The 23,736-nt window shown below is 40.8% G+C and overlaps 3 protein-coding genes across 4 annotated transcripts; all 3 read right to left on the reverse strand.

Moving 5' to 3' along the window:
• Positions 1-2,826: 2,826 nt before the first annotated feature.
• LOC104417540 (major allergen Pru ar 1) lies at positions 2,827-7,611 on the reverse strand. The gene is made up of 3 exons (XM_010028796.3): positions 7,552-7,611; positions 3,712-3,868; positions 2,827-3,095 (listed from the first exon to the last, which is right to left on the reverse strand). Exons 1-3 carry the CDS (start codon positions 7,609-7,611, stop codon positions 2,827-2,829), a joined length of 486 nt encoding a protein of 161 aa, XP_010027098.2.
• A 2,811-nt stretch (positions 7,612-10,422) lies between these two features.
• On the reverse strand, positions 10,423-17,003 carry LOC104415218 (AMSH-like ubiquitin thioesterase 3). Of its 2 annotated transcripts, none has more exons than XM_010026469.3 (14): positions 16,740-17,003; positions 15,893-15,957; positions 15,724-15,799; positions 15,408-15,635; positions 15,090-15,190; positions 14,093-14,198; positions 13,963-14,009; positions 13,458-13,779; positions 13,200-13,289; positions 13,029-13,091; positions 12,622-12,696; positions 11,349-11,411; positions 10,909-10,961; positions 10,423-10,787 (listed from the first exon to the last, which is right to left on the reverse strand). In XM_010026469.3, the coding sequence occupies exons 1-14, from the start codon at positions 16,836-16,838 to the stop codon at positions 10,613-10,615; spliced, it is 1,563 nt and encodes a 520-aa protein (XP_010024771.2). In that variant the 5' UTR covers positions 16,839-17,003; the 3' UTR covers positions 10,423-10,612. The 2 variants fall into 2 exon arrangements, with proteins under 2 accessions (XP_010024771.2, XP_010024772.2); XM_010026470.3 differs by having other exon boundaries at positions 15,429-15,635; positions 16,740-17,001.
• A 2,675-nt stretch (positions 17,004-19,678) lies between these two features.
• On the reverse strand, positions 19,679-23,026 carry LOC104417542 (AMSH-like ubiquitin thioesterase 3). The gene is made up of 6 exons (XM_018860471.2): positions 22,920-23,026; positions 21,327-21,391; positions 21,167-21,242; positions 20,857-21,078; positions 20,541-20,641; positions 19,679-20,222 (listed from the first exon to the last, which is right to left on the reverse strand). The coding sequence occupies exons 1-6, from the start codon at positions 23,016-23,018 to the stop codon at positions 19,817-19,819; spliced, it is 969 nt and encodes a 322-aa protein (XP_018716016.2). The 5' UTR covers positions 23,019-23,026; the 3' UTR covers positions 19,679-19,816.
• Between the last annotated feature and the right edge of the window lie 710 nt (positions 23,027-23,736).

Here is a 23,736-nt window from a genome sequence, read left to right on the forward strand (position 1 = left end):
AGATGAGCTGGCGATCTTGAGCTAAACTGATGAGCTGTCGATCCATGACATCAAAACCTGGAACATAGAAGCTGATCAAGCTAACTGAAGGAGCTGCACAACCAGAGGAAATGCATGTGTTTCTCATATTAGTTATTCTGTTGTAACTTGTAACAGTTCTATAACAGAAGTTGTTAAACAAGTGTTGAGTATAAAAGGATAAGTGAAGGAGAGAAGAGTTAAGTGTGTTATTTTATTGTTTCTACTTCTGATTTTCCTCTATTCATCTTTAGATTTCTCTCTTCTACTTCTGTATTCGATAATAGTTGAAGTCATGTAAAAGATGAACCAGAAGTTTTGAAGAAGAATATCAGAGCTGAGGTATTTCCATTGATTGTTCAGGATCTACAATTCTTTCATACACAGGTCATGTTCTATCTTCCATTTCTTCTCACTGACTACCTATCGTACAGCAAAAAGAGATCGTATCAGACCACACTCGAACATCTGCACAGTGAAAATGCACAATCACCTTCAACAAAGTTGATCTGCTTGATGGTTCCGGGCCCTCCGTCGCCTCAGAGGATGTCGATGCTCTTGATAGCGTGGGGCCAGAGCTTGGGGATGAGGTTATGAGAGTCCACGATCAGGGCCTTGAACAATCTCGCCGGAGGGATCGAGGATGCATACTCGTCGGTGAATGAGAACACCCCCATGGTTGAATTGGGTCGTTAGCTAGGAGAAAGATGAACACTCCTTGGTGATGAAAGAGGGTTGAGATCGAGGGCTTTTTGGCATAGAGGAGATGATGAGGAGTTGCATTTATAGGTTAAGATCAAAGAAGTCCTCGTTATTCCAAACTATGTCCGATTGGATAATGGATTCTACAATTTCCAAGAGTCCATAAAACACAAACCTTCGCATTTTGTCATGATCTCCATATATTAAAAGAAAAGTTACAGGTCAATTAGATTGGGTCGTCATTCTCAAGGGTCACTAGAGTTCCAAAAAGAGTATTTTTCACATTCATGGTCATCGTATCTTCACTTAACACAATGATAAAATAGCAAAATGATGGATCTCAACAAAAAAATAGTGCAGATTATTCCAAACAAGCAGCTAGTTTCCTCCAACATTTCTTAGGTGAAACAATGAGCTAATATATAAGACTTTGATTCATGGGATGCTTGGGCGACTGTGGGTTCTTTATTAATCAGAGTTTCTCAAAAAACAGAAATGTTCTTCTTCGAGGAATTTAAGAAATTGTACATTTTGATGTGGAAGTTAATAGAAGTATCAAGAATTTTTAATCCTTTCGCGAAAAAAGGTCAATAGATGATTGCACACTCGACCTTAACAGTGGCGTCCTAGCTAGAGGTTTCGAGCTGTTTGAATCCCCTTGTACCCTGCTTTCATGTGGTTTGCACCATAACAAATTACTTTGGTCTAATTGAACCCCGAAAGCCGCGCATCATTCACGATCTGATTATATCGTCGACTAAAGTGATTCATCGCGACCGCGATCTCTTTACTGTCCTCAAAACAGGTTGTTGTTAATTTGAGGCTTATATTAATGTAAAGCACATCTTCAGAAGCTAGAATTTCTCCTTTTTTTTTCTGTCATGATCTCTAGACACTTTTGCTTATTGTCAAGCACAGGACCAAACCAGAAGCTCTACAGGGGCCAAAGGGGACGTGCATCTGTCACAAGGCAGTTGCACCAGCAGAGATGAAGGGCATATTCCCTATCAGCAAGTGCAATAAATGCTTTGATTCTTCGATTACCAGCTGTATGCTCTGCTTCATATGCATCATCACCTCCGATAAATCGCATTTCTTATTTTTATGTGCCAGTGCCCACATGCTTCAACTCCCAATTTGAGATAATTATTTTTTCATTTCCCTCCTCCAGGGGAATATCCTCGGATTTTTTATGTCCCAAATTTCAAAAGGAGCAATTTGGGATCATACTCAGGATCAAATTATATATATATATGTATGTATGTATGTATGGTTATTGCTTTATTAGTTTGTGACATTTAGGATTTGAGTCAATTAAGAGATCAAATTGTAGGCCTAGATCCACTAAACATGAGTCCAAAGGCAATTTTAGATACGGCTCAAGAGAACATCCATGGCCACACGGCCCCACTCAATAGGACTTGAGTCAGGGTCTGCTCAACTCAAAATTAGTCCGGAGCTTGAGGCTCAAACCTGTTCAATCAAGTTAGGGTCAGCCTATTAAAGCCCGTTCAGGCCTATTAAATTATCACCACCGGTATTTGCTATACTCGTCTAGGTGGCTTATTGATCTTGGGTAATGACTTTGTAATTCGAATTTCACTACTTTTGCCTATTTGATATGTTTATCAAAACTGATTGATTTGACTGAGAATTTCTCACGATTAGGACTTTTTCATGGTCTTACCATACTAGAAAGAGATGGCAAGATTACCCATGTCACCATAAGGTTCTTCGTGAAAACTTAAATCAAGTCAGGAAACTAGTCACATTATCATAAAACTTGAGAATTTCTTCTCTTCTTTTTTATCGTTGTCTCATGTTATTATATACGTCCATAGCTGATTATGGGGAAGATTGAGGTCAGCTCAAACAGAAAAAGGAAATTGATTTTTCATGCCAGTCAATTTTATAGAAGAGAGCAATATTCCAATGACTAGTGACCACAACCAAATAAAAATGATGTCATTTTATTATCATCCAAAGATAAATGACAATCACATGAAATCGAAAGAACCCTTTACGACTTTGAGACAAGACACAATATGCCATGTGTGATTATTGATGGGATTGTCCTAAATTCATTGACGGAGCACTCTTGAAGTTTCAAACATAAGCGTTAGGGTTTTGGAGGAGGAATGCTTCAACGACCTTGTACATCCCCAAGGCTCTCTCTTTGCCAGTCTCGATGTCGCCTTTGACGTAGTACGTGCTGGTCATCCTGTTCTTGCTCCCCCCATCAGGTGTCGGCTCAAACTTGACTTCATAAGCAATGGATTCAAATCTCTCCTCAAGATCGATCATCGTATGCTTGTACACGAACGTCTCCTTGTTCAGCTCATCCACACTGTTCTTCATGCTACTGAGCTGACTACCTATTTACAATAGAAGGTTGCCCAGACATGTAGAAAATTATTCACATAAACAAAGTATTAATCAAGAAGAATCGGATCCATATATAATTGTAAAACACCGAGATTGATAAGCACAGCGAAATAAAACATATATATTTGAGCCATTGCTTCATTTGACGAAAAATAAATCACTTTGATAATCAGAGATCTATTGGAATGCCAAATCTTTCTCTTTATGACCTATTTCAAGATAACAAATTTCAATGGGATTAAAGCAATATAACCTACTTTTTTATAGGTTAGAAAGAAGACCTAGCAAACCATAATAAATAGCATGTCAACTGGGTCTTTCCTATTACGAACTTCAGTTAAATACAATTGCATACAATTTATTGCTCAACTAGACCCATTATTAATAGATACCAAAACCCAATTCAATAAGATCAATCTAGGGTTTAACAAATATTGTAATATCTATTAACCCGATTATTTAAAATATAAAATTAATTAATGTAATGCCATATTATAGGAAATTTCCAACAGTCATATCATACCACACTTGTACACTTGTACAGCGAAAATGCATAGTCACCTTCGACAAAATTGATCTGCTTGATGGTTTCGGGCCCTCCGTCGCCTCGGAGGATGTCAATGCTCTTGATAGCTTGGGGCCAGAGCTTGGGGATGAGGTGATGAGAGTCCACGATCAAGGCCTTGAACAATCTCGCCGGAGGTATCGTGGATGCGTACTCCTCGGTGAAGGTGAACACCCCATGGTCGAGTCGGGTCGTTAGCTAGAAGAAAGATGAACACAATTTGATAATGCAAAAGAGGGTTGAGATCGAGAGCTTTTTGGCATAGAAGAGATGATGAGGAGTTGCATTTATAGGTTAAGTTCCAAACTAAGTCCGATTGGCTAATGAATTCTACAATTTCCAGGAGCCCCTTAATGCAAACCTTCCCATTTTGTCATGATCTCAATATGAAAAGAAGAAAAAGTTAAAGGGTCCATTAGATTGGGTCGTCATTCTCAAGGAGTTGAGAACGAGAAAGGGAGGGACACTACGGTCCGAAAAGGAGTATTTTTTTTGCGTTCATGGCGATCGTATCTTCACGTAACACAATGACAAAATAGCCAAATGATGGATCTTGACATTTAACAGTGCACATTATTCCAAATAAGCAGCTAATTTCTTCCAACATTTCTTAGGTGTAACGACGAGCTAATATATAAGACTTGGGCGATCGTGGGTTTTTTGTCCTATCAGAATTTCTTAAAAAATAAAGTGATTTTCTTCGAGAAATTTAAGAAATTGTACATTTTGACGGGAAGTTACTAGAAGTATCAAGAATTTTTAATTCTTCGGTAAGAAGAGGTTCAATAGATGATTGCGCACTCAACCTTAACAATGGAGTCCTAGCTAAAGGTTTCGAGCTACTTGATTCCCCCTTTACTCCCCTTTCACGTGGTGTGCACCTTTTAATCCTTTGTCATCCTAGCAGTCATTTAAACGAACCCAAAAGCCACATATCATTCGCTATCTGATTGTATCTTCGACTGAAGTTATTCATCATGACCGCGATCTCTTTACCATCTTAGAAACAAGTCGCTGTTAATTCAAGGTTTATATTAAGGTAAGGTGCATCCTCAGAAGCTAGATTTTGTCCTTCTTCTACCATGATCTTTAGTCACTTTTGCTTGCTATCAAGCACCAGAGCCAAACTAGAAGCTCTGCAGGAGCAAAGGGGACTTGCATCTATCTGTCACAAGGCAGTTGCACAAGCAGAGATGAAGGGCATATTCCCTATCAGCAAGTGCGGCTGCAATGTCAGTGGCTACCTAATTTGGCATAAATGCTTTGATTCTCCAATTATCAGCTGTGTGCTCCGCTTCATCTGCGGCATCAGCTCGGACAGATGCCGTGTCGAGATGTTTTTTGCGAGCATATGCTCGTGGAAAACGGTTTCATGGAATCGCTTTTCGGAATGTATTGTCTCGTCATGCGTTTCCAACACCTACCAATTCGATCCCTCTTGGTTTTGTTTTTTCAATTCGAAACGTGGACAATCTGGAGCTGAACAGTTTAAACAGCTTCACTGTGCGAGGACCTTCAAGGAACTTGTGCCGTTGCTTGCCAGAAAGAATGACATCCTAATATTCATTTCTTGCCTCATAAGACAGGAACTACTTATTCCATGAGTACGAATTGCACCAACAGAAGATTCCTAGGTGTTCCCTATTCTCCACCCCATTCAGTTTTTCCGACGATATCTCTTGCGAAATATCGGTTCTGCACACAACAGGTTTTGCGGTTCGTGTTCACTTCGCAGAAGATTTCGTCTGAGTGTCCGGCTCTCCTTCAATTCGGCTTTGAAAGGAAATAGAAATGGCTTCTGAGAAGGCTGTGTTCGGAAAGGAAACAGGCATGAGCAGCAACCAGGCAAACTGTGCGGCACGGGAGCATAAGTCGGAGGACAGTGCATCGAGCTCCAACTTTGGGAAAGTGCTGGTCGAGAGAGCGCTGTTCAGGTCGCGCCGACGCCGTTTCGGTGGTAAAAAGAGCGTGAGTGAGGCTGCCAAGACGCTCCCAAGCAGGCTAAGCAAAGTTTCCTTGGCCGAGGACCACAAGACCAAGGTATGAACAAGCCTTTCTAACATCTTAGAGGTGCAAAACGATTCTGATTTGATACAAAAAGCCCAGTTTCATGTGCAATAGAAATATGAACACTATGTAACGTAGCAGGTGGTGATGAAGCTGTAAATTTCTATGTTTAGTTAGACAAAAGATATTACATAACAACGAACTTGGCAGTAAGGAACTTGCAAACGATTCTTCGGGGCAAGACGAGGGATATCAGGTCCCTGGATTTCGCGAGATTTTGTTGATTTCAAACGCTGGTCTATATCAAACCACGATATGCTGCATCTGCCGAATTCGAAATCTCTCCAGTTTACTCTAGCCCCTTCTCATATGTCCAAACAAGCTCCGATAATCAAGAGGCCCTTAACTTGGTCATGTTTGAAACTACGAACTGAAGTAACTCCGCAGAAGAAATAATTAAGCGCTTCTACCGGAAAATACCCGGAAAAGAAATTGAAGAGCATAAAAGATATCGCAGCCGGAAGACTCCGTCATTGGAAACAACTACGTTTCGCACCTGATCCGGTATGCGACGATCAAGCTTTCGAACTTTCAAGTCGATGCAGAGAGGCGCCTCCTCGGTCGGTCACATAAGGGGACTGAGGGTGTGAACAAGAGGGCCTCTTAGATCAAATCGCGAGCTGCGCAATGAACGGTGCCGGGCGGACCACCATCACGGGATCAACGTGAGCTCTCAGCCGCGGGATCCACATCGAATGACAGTCCCGACGTGCTGGTCATGTCGTTGCCGACGGATCCGACGTTTCGCAGGTGAGAAGAGACAGTAAGTTGGCCAATATGGATGTACTAGGTTGTGATCAGGACATCGACATCGACATGTTCGTATTGCCCGTAGGCCTTCTCCCAGTCCTTGCTTTTTGATAGGGAAGTGTAAGAAATCATGAGCTAAGTTGAAGCTAGGGAACAAATCCCTCCTTTGCGATTCAGAAATATTTGTGATGTTAAGTCCTGCTTATCTCCAGCTGACACCATCATAAAACTCCAAAACTACAACAACAACAACAATAATGAGAATAACATGGGTGGTGGTGCTTTCTCAATCTATAATTAATCAATATTTTTGGATCCTTTTATTATAATGAAAACGTCATCGAACTTCAAAATGTTTACCATTTCGTGGAAAATTGTTCCGTGCGGATGCTTTTGAGTATCTTATCGAGCTTAAATAATCTTATACAAAAGCTTGCTCCAATTTGCGTCGATCACTAGCATCGAATCTCAATATCGAGAAGAACCATATTGAAGTTTTGACCATATTTGTTTTTTCCATGTAATATCCTTCTTCAGAGAGATGGATTAGAAAAACTTTCATCACGGCAATTCTTATAGGAAACCCTAATCCAAGAAGGATTAGCCTTGCTTTAAGCCCCTAATCAAATTATGCGAGTCATGACATTAATGAAAATGAAAATAGAAGTGAATCCAATCAGACCGGTGGGGGTCCAGCCCTGGCAAAAGTTCTTTTGGAGTACCAAAAAAAATGAAGAGAAGGTGGAGGCAGTTCAGACATTAGGATCATCAGCTCAAGTGAAAGGATTCGGGTATAAAGGAAGGAGAGAGGGGGGGACATGATTTAACATTACGTTTGACTCTTATCTTCAAATCCTCCACCCAATCAGCACAATCTACACGTGCAGTTTTGTTTTTTCTGTGACATGATATCAAAACAGGAAAATCATTTCTTTCTCCTTTTTTTTTTTGAAAAGAAAAAAATTTGTTGTCTGAAAAAAGTTGCTGCGGCCTTTTCACTTTAATAGATATTTTTCGTTTTTTTTTTAAATTTTTATATCTATATTTGGGATAGATAGTATTACCTTATCCTCGGACAGGTCCTCATCCACTAAGTTCTGGCCACCTGCCCATTTACCCCCCATGTTTCCTATTTTTTAAAGAATGTTTTGATTCTCCACCTGTCAAAAAAGCAGCTCTTTAGATAACTTCTTTTTAAGATTCCGGGAAAATAAACCCTTCAAAATAATTTATTTTCACAAGTTGACCAACGTCAATTAGGGAAATGATGAATATTGGGGTTGTTTAGGCTAAGGGCTTACACAGCCCCCCAACTTGTCCATTGCCAAAAGAGACTCCAACAGCCAGGATTTTGATTTTGATTTAGTGTGCCATAAATGATACAGTTCGTGTGATTTCGACAATTAGAAGAAGGGTGTGGAAGGAATGAATTGCTAAGAATATGATAGCATCGGTGAGACTTTTGTGATATCTAAAAATTATCTTTAGCATGCCCCTCAAGCTCGAATTGGTAGTGTAGATTAACTTGAGTATAAAAATAATATCAAAGACCAATCCAAGGTGTAGATGGTACCATGAACCCAAACAATATCATTATGTAACAACACCGTTTGAAAAGCCAACACTATCTAAATGAACTTTCCAAATAGATCATATGAATATGTAATAACTAATGTCGTTTGAAAACTGGCATTGTTGAATTTTATCTTCAAGTGGATGATGCATAAAGAGGACTATGTTATTTGGTAGCAAGGGCGGTTTAAATTAGCTTTCGGATAGATGGTGAGACACCGTCGGAAAAGGGTGCGATGCAGTGCATCTTGTGAAGACAACTGCATGTTAGGGACACCCAATTGGTTGCGTGTTGGGGCCTATGCAGACAAGGCCAATAGAGTATGTGGTGAGGCCCTTCGTGGAGGACCCTATGTTGGTTCTTGGGGAAAAGCGATTGCGGTAGAGAGAACTCATGAAAACAAGCTTGTGGCTTTGAAGAGAGGTTCACTGAGTTGACAGAAGTGTGTCATTGGGCGTCCATCCCAGCGTACACTCAGTTGTTCCACGGGTGCCACGTGCACCCAACGCACTCGAAAATTCCCTCAAGGTCTCCAAACTTCGATACCAACGTAGAAAATGAGAAGAAGACGGAACGGTTGAGTTACTTACATGACTCATCAACGAGACCTCCATGATAGATGGACGGAATTTGATTCCAGTTCGTGAGCACTCAGAAGGAACCTAAAAAATCTAGGAATCCCTGCATAAGACATTTACATAGCGCAATGTCAACATTCAGACATCACCCGTGACAATAATTATGATGGTTACAGGGAAATGAATTTGATGACGGAATCGGGACAGGGCAGGCCCTACCCCCCTTTCGAATAAGCTGGGACGATGGAATTGCTTGGAGGATATGTAAAGCCTTTTGGGAGGATTCTCCAAGATATCCTGCCACTCACTTTGGATGGCCCTGCTCTCAAGTCTGTCCGAAAGAGAACAGAAGCGAGTGGGTTGTCAAATTGGGCCTGCCTAGCGGCAGACACAATCATCCCTCGCGATGCCGGTCCGGCCCATGCCTGCGAGCGTGGATCGTACTGATTTGATGCCTGAGAGGTCCAGTGAAACCGGTTCCTAATCGTGATTAAGAACGTCGAACGGGGTTTAACCCTCTGATCACATTTTCCTAAGAGCCCCCTAGAAGCTCTCCCAAGAACCCACTTGGATCCGCTCGTGATTTCACGAGCATACCCACTTTTGATCAGAGTCTGCACAGCCGATCCGAATCGGGACGCCGGCAATATCATGCGCATTTCACCATGATGATGGGTCGGGGCGATGGTTGGAGATAAAGTGAGTAGACAACCAAGGCGACGAGGGCTCAAAAAGAAAAGGTGACTTTATGGTGCCTGCCTATATAAGCCGAGGCAGATAAAGAGGCACGACTACTGGAGCTCCGGCACTTAGCATCAGTACAGAAGATAGCAACAAATCGAACAGGAAAAGCGTCTCTCTTTTCTCTGTAGTTTTGGATATGGTTTGGCACTTTCATGACCCACGTTACATGCGGAACGCTCGATAGGATCTCTTCCGCACGCTTCTCTCGGCTTATCCTTTCTCTATATATACTCAATTCTCAACTCACTTTCCCATATCACGAGAAATACTTGCACAGAATCTGAAGAAAGAACAACTGCTCTGTCTAGATTTGCATAATGTGTGCATTCGAGTACACGCATCCTGATGCTGAAAACAAGAGGCCACCGAGACTGAAGCTGTTTGGCGTCCCCGTCGCTGGGTCCGATGAGACGCCGGTGATGGCACCGTGTGATGGAGAAATCAGGAAATTCGAGTGCCAATATTGCCGCCGGGAGTTCCTGAACTCTCAAGCGCTGGGCGGCCACCAGAATGCACACAAGAGAGAACGACAGCGGGCCAGGCGAGCCCAGCTCATCAACGACCGTCATCAACGGCCGTTGACGATAGGGGGTCCCATCGTATCTACACATGCGGCGGCATTTGGACCATTCATTCACTCCGCCCAGAGAGTGCACGGCGGATTCGCCACGTTGGCTAGGTTCCACAGTGGACCGCCCCCGCCAATTCCAATGCAGTCGCATGGCGATCCCGGCCAATCTTATGTTGTACGGGCAGAGTATATACGAGCCATGGGTCGTAGCAGCAGGCCCATGGAATCTCCCCAAGTTGAGACAAATGAAGTTGGGGTTGACCTACGCTTAAGCTTAGCATCAACCTCCAAAGCATCATAAACCGGCAAGATTTCTGGCTGCAGCGTGAGTTTAACTAATTTTCTGGAGACTTAGTCTCTCAGGCATCGTCTGAGTTTATGCTATGCTATATACGCTCATTTTCATCAATAATGTATTCAACCATATTAGTAATATCATTTTTGTCCCTAAATCCAGGAGGCCAATTCCTGCGACCGAATCCGTTATGCAATTATGTTCTCGACCTCAATTATACAGGGAATTGAAATGGTAAAAACAAATGAACATGCTCTACATTTCCCGTTTATGATTTCAAAATCCCAGTTGAATTTACAATCTCATTCACAAAGGGAGATATATTGTTAATTTACCTATACCTTTCTCCCATCTATTTGCCGTCTCACCGGAGATCAACCACTTCAAACTTCAACTTAGAGTTCATATAGACATGCGAACAGTGTTCATAAATGGGGCTACCATCCGAAGGCTCCTCATGTGGGTGAAACCCGCGTTCTTGGCAATTGCGAATCACATTGACACCTCCCGGGTCAGAAAGATGGAATATCCCATGTGGACTGTAAGTTGAAACGCATGAGTAGTAAGCACGCTAACTGGTAACTAGCCGAATGAAAATTTAAGAGCGAACACATCCACTTCCTAACCAATTAGAAAGGAGGACTGAATGCGTAAGATTACCTGGACGTGTCTGTAGGTGCCATTACAATCGCAATTGCCTCAGGCAACATAATCTACAAGTAAGTCCAGAAAGCAAATCTTATCAGGAGATTAAACCCATAATTTGATACCATATTTATAGTAATGAACCTATCTAATAACCTCAAATTTACTTCCCTTTGTTATTGAGGTTAACTAAGAGACAGTACCTAGCCTTAAGAAAGTTGTAGAAGCAGATTATACTGCTGTTATCTTAAAAAGAAGCACTCTTGTTTGTTAAATAAGTTATACATTTACTCCAAAATCATGGATGACTATGAATACTTGTTCTTAAAAACAATCCTGCAAATGGACAAACTTCAAGTTGAACAGCTAAGACTACAGTATACATTTTAGAAAACAATTTGACTGTAGCTTTAACAACATGGCATGGCATCAGACAGAATGAACAAAATAATTACCTGATATGAATAATGTGTGTGGAGATCCACTGATGACATGAAGCAGGTCTGAGATGGATGTGTCTGTAAATTATGAAAGTACCTTAGGTATCAGGTACTGGAGCGTGAAAAAAAAATCTTGACTGATTGTAAAAGTACATTAAAAAAAGAACACTATATGATAAACTGAGCATATGCATATCCTGAAACAATTGCCCTAAGAATTCCTTCCCTATTAACTGGCAGTATTAGCTGTGGCAGGACTGACAGGGGTTTCAATAAAGAGGGAGTTGAGCAGGCTGCTAGGAAATGGAAATGAAAAACGAGAGATACTTTTTTTTTTAGAAATATGGATAAATGGAAGTTTAACTCCAAACCAAGGGGCTTTACAAGGAGAAGAACCATAATTAAGTTATATTCACACTAGTTTGTAAAAATTAGAAAGAATGAATTTATATATTCACAATTCACAGTGGTAACAGGTACACTGCCAAATATTGAGATACGCGCAAGGTGAACTCCCAGTTGTAACGCACAACCACAAAACTAAAGTCATAGGAAAAAATCAGCAGGTTACCAAAGAGAGAACAGACTAATGAGGATTGTAATAGTAGCTAGACAGAATTGGCAAAGTAGAATGTAGAAAAACTAAAGAATATGACACTCAGTGTCTACTCTTACAACTATTCACATTGAAATTCTCATCCCTCCTCCACCTTGTGTATTCAAAGTCACATTTCTAGTTTCTATTATTCAAATAATCCACTTTTATAGTACCCAGAAGAATTAGATAAAAGAAAATCTTTGAATCTACATGTTTGTATCTTTCAAACAGATGATATGCATAATGATTCAATCAATCCAGATTTGTCTTAATTTGCAGTAAGTCTAGAAGTTAATGATTTTGTTTCCTATTTGAAAATTTTGTGAATATCTATCCCAAGTGCCAATCTGCAGTGTCACTTTTCCATAGAATCTGACAGACTTCAAATCACGTTTTCTTCTTTAATACCATCCACTGAGATTTGCCTCAACAAAAGCTTGCTTCTAAGCCACTCTCAGAAATATTCTCAACAATGATTTTCACCATCTAAGGATTTGTATCCACTAGTCTTTCCTCAATTATCTAAAATAAGTAGATGCCTTGAACGTATGTAGTTTGACAACATCAAGCAGGACTTGCAAAATCAAGGAATATTCTAAACAAAGCAATGGAGACATAAATGGCAGAAATCCAGAAAAATTGGATAAAGTCAGTGATAATGAAGATGACAGAATGGTCTATAACACTTACATGAATCCATCCAAGAGGGAAGAGTGATAATCTGTCCTGAACTTCAAATATTTCTTCTTCATTCAACGTCTGACACTGAACATCAGTACAACAAAAGTTAGGGTACATAAAAAAATAACTAGGATGACAGAAAACTTGTAATCAAAAGAAAAGATGGATCAATTCTCCCAAGTAATAATGTACTCTCAAAAGACCAATTTCCTAGTGTCATCATTCAGCATCAAATCAAGCTACCCATAAGCAATTGCAAAGTTAATTATTTAGTGACAGGCAGCTCCTTCTGTAACTGGTAAGTTATGCTGAACTAATAACAGACTAAGATAAAAAGTCATAAGCCAATTGCCACATTGCTACATTGAAGGAAATGAGCAGAACAGTCAAACTTGAATACCGGATTAGAGATATACCGAATCTGAAGTGGACTCTTGCTTTGGAATAATGAGCGTAGTAATATGGAAAACCCTGTTTTTCTACAGCAAATAAGGAACAAGTCAATTTTAATGCTCGGCAACCTCAATTCCAGGATGAGAAATAAACAATAAAGAAAGCCCCAAAAAAAAGGGAAGTACGGGTCTTACCAGTGAACCTGCAAGAACCCCACAAGTTTCCAAGTTCTTTGCAGTATTTTTTTTAGCCAATCGCAAAAAGTCTTGCATCATATTTACAGGCTGGGGTGCAAATCAAGCAGGAAAACAAGAAAGAAAAATCATCATCATGGAGAGAAACAATCAGGACAGGTTTTGTCCCATGAAGTACAAAAGTTTGTTTTTGACAGCTAGGAGAACATGAAAATCTTTCAAGAAAGATATATTACATCATCAGGACAGCAAACTCACCACATGCAGATTTTGATAAGAGCTTTCACTATGCTGCAAAGATTTTGCAGGTCCAGGTCTTGGATCTGCAACTTGAGATGGGGGGATAGGAGCAACGCCCTGCCGAACCTGAGCAAGAACAGGTGGTGGAGCAGGTTGCTTGATACTGACAAACTGGAAAGGATCTTCCATTACTTCTGTAGCTAATGCAGGCCTAGACTGTTCAGCAGGACGTGACCATGTACCATCATCCAAGGAGAGCACTGAATCCATTGTAGATCTAGGTGACCCTCGATCATTATCTTTGACTGCCATATGATCGTATTGACCAGCATGATTGAGGCTGTTTCATCATTCACAAACAAAAATAGAGCTATTGGAGCAGCCTCATATAGGAAATATAAAAAGGAATGAAAGAATACATTCATTGATTTAATCCATTCTTGTGCAAAAATTAGAATGGGAGTAAAAAACTGAATGCGGTAGCTTATCGTTGCAACAAATAAAATGCTCAACAAGTTCAAACCTCAACTCTTCTGCAGGGTTGAAGTCTGCACTGCATGGATATTGGACCTGTAGTTTCAAGCAACTAAGTCACATCATCTTTGCACAATATCGCATGCAAAAAGTGAGAATAATATAAGGAGGTATATTACCTTTATCTCTGCACTGGGTCCTAGCCACTGGCCCTGAAGGCCATTTGGGCCTAATATAGAGTGTCTAGACAATGTTTCCTTTTTGGGAACTGGAAGACTAACAGAACTGCAAAATCCTATCATAAAATTAGTGTTTCATACTAATATGCTATTGCAGCATGCAATATAATGTAGATGTATTCTCACAAATAGAAGAAGAAGATGACAACAAAAAGGTGAAGCAAAGCAGGTTAGGGATCAGATACTTAAGGAGAGAAGCAGCTGCTTTATCCAAAGGGCAGATCAGTGTTATGATCAATGTAAACCATCAAATAATTTAGCAATATACATAATAGACCTGAAGCAAGGACAATGCTCCATTACGTAGGTCACAGTCATCTAGTTTCATGCTTAAAGCAATGAACCGAGGCAATTTAGCATCTTGACAAGTTTAATCCATTTTGCTTTAGTTTGAGTCAACTGCAGGCCCTAGGGCAAAGGTTTGCTATCATTCTAAGTTTCATGCGTTACCTTTTCATCAGATTCATTACTGAGAACTCCATGAAAACAGAGACATTTGAACTCGTCTATGCAAACACAGCCAGGTGCTGCTCTCAAATGATTTCTTCATAAATATCCCTAAATCTATAAACCCCACTATGGACCAATGAAGTGTTCAAAATTGAGCAATGTGGAACAAAATTGGCCGTAACCCTTGATCACAGTCCATTTTGAATATTTGTACAGGATATGCCGAGAAAAAGTAGTAACTCTGGCAGTATCCTCCAATACAATCGAAACCATAGATACAAAATTATGCAAGCCTTACAAAACACAAGAAAAACAATCAAGCAGTCGCATAAGCTTACATCTCCAGCCAGATATCACTTTATATGCTTATAATGAGAAGGGGGAATAAAGAAAAAAAAAAAAAAAAAAACCAAGAAGTAACCCAATCATATCAGACCATTCATCTAAACGAAAAGAACATGATATAAATAATCTTAACAATACTCACAGCTTCTGGAACTGCTTGTCAACTCGCATGGTATTCAATGATGAACTCTGAGTTTGGTCATTTTGATATTTCCAAAGAGAAGAAGATGCCAAGCTATCAGTCTGCAGTAAACAACGAGGTCAATCAGATAATGCCCACATTTTCAGAAGAAACGGACAAATCACTATTCAAGGTTAATCTTTCAAACAGTGAGATTCTCTGGCCTAAAAAGGCAAGGAAAAGTTACAGTGTGAAAGAATATTTCCCATCAAAGCAAGTTTTTGTACAATGTACATGCCAAAATCAAAGGAGGGCTATGTGATTGTACTGGGGTTGTACATCAGAAAAGCCTTCTTTAACCTTCTTATCTGTGCCTGAGTAAGAACTCCTACTGGTGGAGGTCCATTCCAGTGGAAGTGTCCTAGAGGCATATGCAGTTCTCTCTGAATTGCCAAAATCAAGCATTTGCGACTTTTGCAACCCTGCATCAGCTTCATTTAACTCATCCACTCGACGCTGGAATTCTGGTTTCAAGGATTCAAGCTCGGCTACGACATCAAACAATTTCTGCGGAGATAAGGCAAGAATGAACTTAAAAATGTTGTCTAACTTTCTCAAGTTAGATGAATGAACAATGTGCACCAATATACTTCACCTTTCTATAAATCGACCTTTCTTTAGGACGCAAAAGCTGGTAATCTCGATGAAACGGTATAGTTTCAGACACCAAACTGAAAGATTCAAAAGATATCAAAGATATGATGCATCTGTACTTTCAATAAAGGAACAGAACCAAAGTAATGGCCTGGCACAAAGCCTTTTACCTTGAAAACCTCAGAAGGATGATATACAAATCCACAATATTATTCTCCTCCCGGTACACACTTGCCTAGACGGTAAATGAGAAGATACAGATAATAAGAAAGTGCTAAGAATACCATACCCCAGGAAAAATAGCATAGACAACAACAAAATATGATGCTCATGATACTCCAAACAAAACCTGATGGCGGAACTATTTCCTATTCTAAGTAGCAATAAACCACAAGGAATGTTTTGGGAAAGGGGAATGGAGTATCAAGGAAGTTAGGACCGGCTGAAAGAAGGACGGCGGGGAAAGTTCTCTAAGAGCTAATCCAACTCATTTATAAGTGCATCATCCCCTGTTAAGACCCGTCATTCCAACAAATTGAAGCTAATCTTTTTTTTCCAAGTTCCATTACCTCTTGGATCTCAAAGACTTCGACAGGCACTTAAACATACCCGCTGTCCTTCAGACTTCCCACACGGATTGATGCTAAACTAAACTCTGCGCAATCCCCATTATTTAATAAGCAAATGTACCACTCACGTATGCCTATATCATACAGCGATAGCTGCACGGAAAAACGCTACAAAATACCAAATCAGCAACTCCGCGAATCGGCCTCTACTACTAACACGGTCATCGAAGAATCACGCGACACCGGCAGGCATTCTTCGCACGAGAAAGACGCACCCACGAGCCCAGCTCGTTCTCGACCTAAGGGCAATCAAAAAGAAGAAAAGAAGGCAAAAAAAAACCCTCCCCAAACTCTCCGATTCCGAATCGCGACGAAAACCGATTTCGACGCGAACAAAGGCGCGCGGAATCGGGCGCGCCGAACGCGGCGAGGAGAGGCCGGGAGGCACCTGCTTGAGGAGGTTGTCGGCGATCCGGTAGTAGTAATGGAGGGGAATGCGATTGTCGACCTCGACCCTCCGAGCGATCGAGTTGACGTTGATCTTCATCGTCCTCCGGTCCGGCGGCGGTTGCCGGCGCGGCGCTGCGGCGACTCCGATCCCGTTCGCTGCCGGAAGGAATCTCTCTCTCTCTCTCTAAAAGCGGAGATCAATGGGGGAAGACTTGTCCGCTAAGGAAAGGAGGCCGGGGGAGAGAGCAGGTTCTTCTCGCAATCTCGCATGTCGACATGGTGCTGATCTCTCGTTTTTTTTTTTTTTTCTTTTTTTTTAAATCATTATTGTTTTTTTGGTAAGGTTTTAAATCATTATTAGTAGCAAAATTGGGTTTTTGTCATTTTAATTTATTTGAAAAGCTTTATGGTATGGCCGCTGGTTTATATAATGCCATGATATTCGTTACTATTATTTTTTCTTTCATTACGATTGTATTATCTTTTTATTAAGAGTGAGTGGATGATATGTCGATTAACATTAATTTTGTGACTATTCAAGTTCGAATTTTTCTCGATAATTATAATTGTTAAGCGTAATCGATTCCCGAACAATCCAATTTCCATTTAGGATTGATTTCGCTTTCTCTGGAATTGAGAATCGGATTATCACAAATTGAAATGTGACCCAATTGGACTACACCAATCAGTCTCGCCCAATTTTTGGGTGGATAAATAGTATTGATAGGAAAAAAAAATGGTTCAAGGGACTCAAGTCGATAAACATAATTTACAGTAGAACCGCAAATTGACATTGGCACCTCCTTGCTCGATGGATCCGCACCGTCCCACTCTAGCATTTCTAATTGGCCGTACAAGGAGAAGGGAGCAATCCGAAGCGCAAGAGAGAGCATAAATCTCGATCCTCGGATCATGAAGTGCAATACCTCCAGAGCAACAAAATCATGGTGGCCACGATAATGGATGCGAGTGACTCGAGCGAGAGGGTCTTAGACTCCGGCGAGACGGACGTGAGGCGCAAGCGACTCAGGCGAGAGGGTCGAGCAAGAAGACCTGCGAAGGCGAGGCGCGAAAAGTTAAAGAAGGCTGTGGGTTCAAAGTGGGTTTCCTAATAACCTATTTAAACTCATTTATTTTTGTGCTTTACTTTTTCAAACCCATTTCTGACTCAAATTTAATTTTCACTTGACCTATATATGACCCATTTAACTAAAAATGGGTTATAATAAGGATTTATAACCCATTTTGCTAGCTCTAGGCGCAATTAGGGCTTAGACTTGAAAAGAGCAAGGTAATGACTAAATGTTTCATCAAATCAAAGTGGAGCCTTGTGAAGTCGAGGAGCAATTGGGGCTTGGAGTTGTGAAGGTGGCACCGGTCCGGTGCCCGAGAGTTGAGCGAGAGGGAGTGACTCAAGAAAGAGATGGAAAGAGCGAGGCGTGAGATTGAGAGTCAAGAGGAAAATCGGAGGCGTGTGAGATGTGATTTGGTTTCTACGCACATGGACATCGGTGATGTTCTTTAAAAAATTAAAAGAAAAAATAAATTAATCAATCTAAGCGGTCTGATTCCCACTTTTGAAATAAAAAATTGGACCGCCCGACATCAATTTTAATTTTATGGAATTGGGAACTGAATTGACGCCTTTGGGAACCACTCAAAATTAACCGATCCGGTTCTGTCGGCTTCCGGTTCAAATGATTCTATATGCTCATCCCTAGTACTTGAATTTGAGTATTGTCATCATTAAACATTGTTCCCATGGACTTGAAGTAACGCCAATCGACTAGATTAACCATGCACGTTGGAGTTCGTTACGTTCCAATGGTCATAGAGAGTGTCGGTCCAACTTTTACACAAGGGTTTTTAGCACCTCTACTTGTAATTTTTATTGATTTACCTAGGCTAAATAATTTCTACGATGTTGCCAATACTTCAAAAGAACACCTTCGTGAGTGTATTCGATTGATATGAAGTTACGTACTTGATATGCGTTTACCTAATTACCAATCCCGAGTTTTTATGAAATGTTGGATCATATTTTCATTTGTTTATTGAAACCCGTGGAGTGAAACCTTTTCCTTGTAAAAGAAACAGAATAATTTGCTCATATTAAACCTTGTTTTTCAAGAAATTAATCAAGTTTTCTAATGCGTGACGACACATCAATAGGCCAAAACTCAGAAAAAAAATCACATATTTACAATCAGGAACGAAGTGACCTCTTGTCCAATGGATAAAAATGACCACCCTTATCCTTCTCATTCAAAATATCCTAGATTACGGTTGACGTGGCTATAATGCTCAATTGGTGCACCGATGTGGCAATTTTATCATTTAAAAAGTTTAAAAAGCAAATCAACAAATTAAAAAATTAATGACGTTGGCCAAAAAAATTCAAAAATAAATCTGAGTTTTAAGAAATAAAAAACTTGTAAAATAAAAATAAGAAAACCGAAACAGGTATGCTCCTTCACCACCTCCTCCTCTTGCCGGCTTGGCGCGTCATCGCGGCGTCGTCCTCCTCCGTCTCCGCCCCATGACAATCATCCCCGGCCACCGATGCCGGCCCCCAACTGGTATGCTCCTCCTCCTCCCACCAGCAACTTTATCTTTTAGCAGTGTCAAAATGTGATCATTTTATTTCTACGGTGCTGTGACCGACGTTATGCCCATGCATATGCAAGGTGTTATTGCAATGAAGAAGGTAGTCGTTTATGATTCTTGATTGATTTACAATATGATTAATACATAAACCTTTGTCAGAGTCCATTTCCAATATTGAGCAATGTGGAACAAAATTGAGCAATGAAGCATTCAAAATTGAGCAATGTGGAACGATGAAGCATTCAAAATCGAGCAATGTGGAACAAAATTGGCAGTAACCCTTGATCAGAGTCCGTTTCGAATATTTGTACTGGATATGCTGAAGAAAAGTTGTAAATCTGGCAGTATCCTTCAATACAAATCCAAACCATAGATACAAAGTCATGCAAGCCTCACAATAACACAAGCAAAAACGATCAAGCAGTGCCGTAAGCTTACGTCTCCAGCCATATATCACTTCGTATGCTTCTAGTGAGCAGGAAAAAAGAAGAAGCCACAAAAAACAAACAGCCACAGAAAGAAATTGGACGTAGTATAAGGGGCTGAATTTGTCAGCAAATTAACGGATGCCTTCACCTTTGAATCTGCCGCCACGGCCCTCTTCCGTGTTTCCTCATTTTTTATGGCGGAACACCCAGTATTGAAGGACGGCAGCTCGGTTCGCATGAGAATATCTCTTTTGGTCTCCCCAAATTCAGGCTTGAGACTAGCAATCCTGTCTTGTTCTTCCCGTTGAACACGGTTGCGAACATTTGGAGTAACACGTTTGTACGGCCGAAGTTCTTCCCACCGTTTCTTCCTTTTGCCATTTGTGTCTTGCACAGCACCCTTGGTGGGGTTGCTAGATTTGGCCATGGAGCCGCAGCACGAACAACTGGGAAAAAAAAAAATAGCAACAAGAATAAGAAACAAGAACGGGTCAATTCACTCCCGCTCTGATACCATGTCGAAAACAAACAAAGAACAACTAAAGACAAGAATTTAACAAGGTTCGCCAGTTCGCCAGTGTAGAAACAAGGTTGCTACAATCAAGGAAACAAGCAAACATAAAAGGAAAAATATCAAGGAAAAATATCCTTAAAATCAAGATGCAGAAATAGGAATACAATATTCACATCTCCTTTCCAAGAATAAGAGCACGAATTCTGCCAACACAAGAGAACATAATCTAAATAATGTTAACAATACTCACGGCTTCTGGAACTGCTTGTCAACTTGCATGGTATTCAATAACGAACTCTGAGTTTGGTCATTTTGATATTTCCAAAGAGAAGAAGATGCCAAGCTATCAGGCTGCAGCAAACAATAAGTCAATTAGATAATGGCCACATTTCCAGAAGCAACGGACAAATCACTAGACAAGGTTAATCTTTCAAACGGTGAGATTATCTGGCCTAAAAAGGCAAGAAAAAGTTACAGTTTGAAAGAAAATTTCCCATCAAAGCAAGTTTTTGTACGATGTACATGACAAATTTAATGAGGGCTATGTGATTGTACTGGGGTTGTACATCAGAAAAGCCTTCTTTAACCTTCTTATCTGTGCTCGAGTAAGAACTCCTACTGGTGGAGGGCCATTCCAGTGGAAATGTCCTAGAGGCATATGCATTTCTATCTGAATTGTCAAATTCAAGCATTTGCGACCCTGCATCAGCTTCTTCTAACTCATCCACTCGACACTGGAACTCTGGTTTCAAGGATTCGAGCTCGTCTAGGACATCACACACTTTCTGCTGAGATAAGGCAAGAGTTGAACTTAAAAATGTCGTCCAACATTCTCAAATTAGATGAATGAACGATGTGTGCACCGATATACTTCACCTTTCTATAAGTCGACCTTTCTTTAGGACACCAAAGCCGGTAATCTCGATGAAACGGTATAGTTTCAGACACCAAGCTGAAAGATATCAAAGATATAATGCATTTATACTTTCAATAAAGGAATAGAACCAAAGTAATGGCCTGGCGCGAAGCCTTTTACCTTGAAAACCTCAGAAGAATGATAAACAGATCCACGATATTATTCTCCTCCCGGTACACATTTGCCTAGACCATAAATGAGAAGATACAGACAATAAGAAAATGCTGAGAACACCATGCCCCAGGAAAAGTAGCATAGACAATAACAACAAATGATGCTCATTATCCTTCAACAAATCCCACACATAAAACCTGATGACAGAACTATTTCCTATTCTAAAGTAGCAATAAACCAAGCGCAAATACAACTCATTTTTAATTGCATAAATGCCAATCATAAATAAGACCCGTCATTCCAAAAAATTGAAGTTGGTCTTTCTTTCCAAGTTCCAGCACCTCTCAGATTGAAAAGACTTCAATTGGCACTAGCATTTTCAAGAACAAGTATTTTTGTTCTTTTGTTCCTGAAGTAGAAATGGAACAGAAATGCATTTGATAAGTTTTTTTTTTGTTCTCGGAAACATATTTGGAACAAAAATAATAAACAAAAAAAAAGTTACTTCTTGTTCCTAAGAAACTCAAGAATGGAGAATCAAGAATGAAGCTTTTTCTTCCTTTTATTTTCTTCCTCTTCTTTTTGTCCTTTCTCTTCCTCCCTTCTTTGCCGGCTAGCGACCGGCCAGACAAGGCCTGGCAACCTCGCTGGAGTGTCACCACCCCTAGCGAGGTTGCCTCGAGGTTGTCGGCCACCGATGAGGCCCCTTGAGACTCGCCCAACCACGGCGAGGCCCCCAAGCCTCGCCCAGCCACGGCAAGGCTCGAGGTCACCTCGCCCCGAGGTCACCTCACCCAGTCACGACAAGGATCGGGGTGACCTTGTCGGCGGCCGGCGACGCTCTTTCGAGGTCACTGATCGGATGGAGGAAGAAAAAGAAAAATAAAATGATAAAATAATAAATAAATTAAAATAAATTATAAGTCATAAAAATATATAAAGTCGTACCAAACATATTTTTTTTTTTGGGAACAGAAATTTTGTATAATTTCCAAACGCTCTAAATACTCAAAAACTGTTTTTAAAAATAGAAATAGAAAAAGATGTTTCTAAAAAAAAAAAAAGATTGTTCCTCCGAATAGGCGATTACTTAAACAAACAGGACAAGACAACACACCCCTGCCGTACGAAACGACGGGGGAGTTCACACTTCACACGGATTGATGCAAAATCAAACTCTGTGCAATCCCCATCACGGTTTGCGCCGGTAAAGGCTCATCATTTAACTTCAGATGCCAAACTGTAGCATTTATCTAATAAGCAAATGCACCCCTCACGTATGCACATCTCATACAGTGATATCTGCACAGAAAAACACTCAAAAAAAGAATACCGAATCAGCAACTCCACGAATCGCCCTCTCCTACTAGCACGGTCATCGAAGGTTACTTGCATTCTTCGCACGAGAGTGACGGACCCACGGACCTCAGCTCGTTCACGAGCTAAGGGCAATAAAAAAGTAAAGAGGCGGAGACCCTCCTCAAATTCTCCGATTCCGAATCGCGACAAAAACCGATTCGACGCGAATAAGGGCGCGAGGGAGAATGCGAAGCGCGGAATCGGGCACGCCGAACGTGGCGAGGGGAGACCGGGAAGCACCTGCTTGAGGAGGTTGTCAGCGGTCCGGTAGTAATCGTGGAGGGGAACGCGACTGTCGACCTCGACCCTCCGAGCGATTGAGTTGACGTCGATCTTCATCTTCCTCCAGTCCGTAGTAATCGTGGAAGAAATCGTGCTCTCTCTCTCTCTCTCGACATTTCAATGGGGGGAGACTTGTCCATTAAGTTCTTCTCGCGATCACATGTTGACACGGTGGTGATCTCTCGCTCTCTCTTTCATTAGCAAAGGTGCTTTTATTGCCTTTCAATTTATTTTTGAGAAACTTTATCATACGATTGTACCATCTTCTTATTAAGAGCGATTGGAAACATGTGTTGATTAGCATTGTACCATTTGAGTTCAAATTTCCCTTAATGATTGTAGTCATTATGAATGATCGATTCTCGGACAATCCAATTCCCATTTAGGAATTGAACCAATGCAATCATTCTTCATCTTCCTCCAGTCTCGTGGCGGTTGTTGCCGACTCCAATTCCAATCACGCTCACTGCCCGAAGAAATCGCACTCTCTCTCTCTCGACATTTCAATGGGGGGAGACTTGCCTGTTAAGGAAAGGACGCCGGAAAAAAGGAGGTTCTTTTCGCAATCACATTTCGACACAGTGGTGATCTCTCTCTCTTTAGTTAGCAAAGGTGCTTTTATCGCCTTTCAATTTGCTTTTGAGAAACTTTATATACGATCAATATAAGATGTGATTAGCATTGTAACCATTCAAGTTCAAATTTCCCTCAATGATTGTAATCAAATTGATCGATTCTTGGAATCGAACCGGAGAAATCTAGTCTGATTCCCAAG

This window comes from Eucalyptus grandis, chromosome 8 (assembly GCF_016545825.1).
Source record: "Eucalyptus grandis isolate ANBG69807.140 chromosome 8, ASM1654582v1, whole genome shotgun sequence".
Classification (NCBI taxonomy): Eukaryota; Viridiplantae; Streptophyta; class Magnoliopsida; order Myrtales; family Myrtaceae; genus Eucalyptus; species Eucalyptus grandis.

Excerpts from the sequence above, each read along its gene's own strand:
- LOC104415218 (XM_010026469.3), bottom strand. The coding sequence starts at position 16,838 with ATGAAGATCAACGTCAACTCGATCGCTCGGAGGGTCGAGGTCGACAAT. Across the intron at positions 13,780-13,962 it reads AACCCTGCAGAAGAGTTGAG|CCTCAATCATGCTGGTCAAT; the intron begins GTTTGAACTTGT and ends ATGATGAAACAG. Across the intron at positions 10,962-11,348 it reads ACACACATTATTCATATCAG|ATTATGTTGCCTGAGGCAAT; the intron begins GTAATTATTTTG and ends ACTTACTTGTAG.
- LOC104417542 (XM_018860471.2), bottom strand. The coding sequence starts at position 23,018 with ATGAAGATCGACGTCAACTCAATCGCTCGGAGGGTCGAGGTCGACAGT. Across the intron at positions 21,392-22,919 it reads CTGACAACCTCCTCAAGCAG|GCAAATGTGTACCGGGAGGA; the intron begins GTGCTTCCCGGT and ends TTTATGGTCTAG. Across the intron at positions 20,642-20,856 it reads TTAAAGAAGGCTTTTCTGAT|CCTGATAGCTTGGCATCTTC; the intron begins GTACAACCCCAG and ends TGTTTGCTGCAG.
- LOC104417540 (XM_010028796.3), bottom strand. The coding sequence starts at position 7,611 with ATGGGGGGTAAATGGGCAGGTGGCCAGAACTTAGTGGATGAGGACCTG. Across the intron at positions 3,869-7,551 it reads AGGACCTGTCCGAGGATAAG|CTAACGACCCGACTCGACCA; the intron begins GTAATACTATCT and ends TCTTTCTTCTAG. Across the intron at positions 3,096-3,711 it reads GAGCATTGACATCCTCCGAG|GTAGTCAGCTCAGTAGCATG; the intron begins GCGACGGAGGGC and ends TATTGTAAATAG.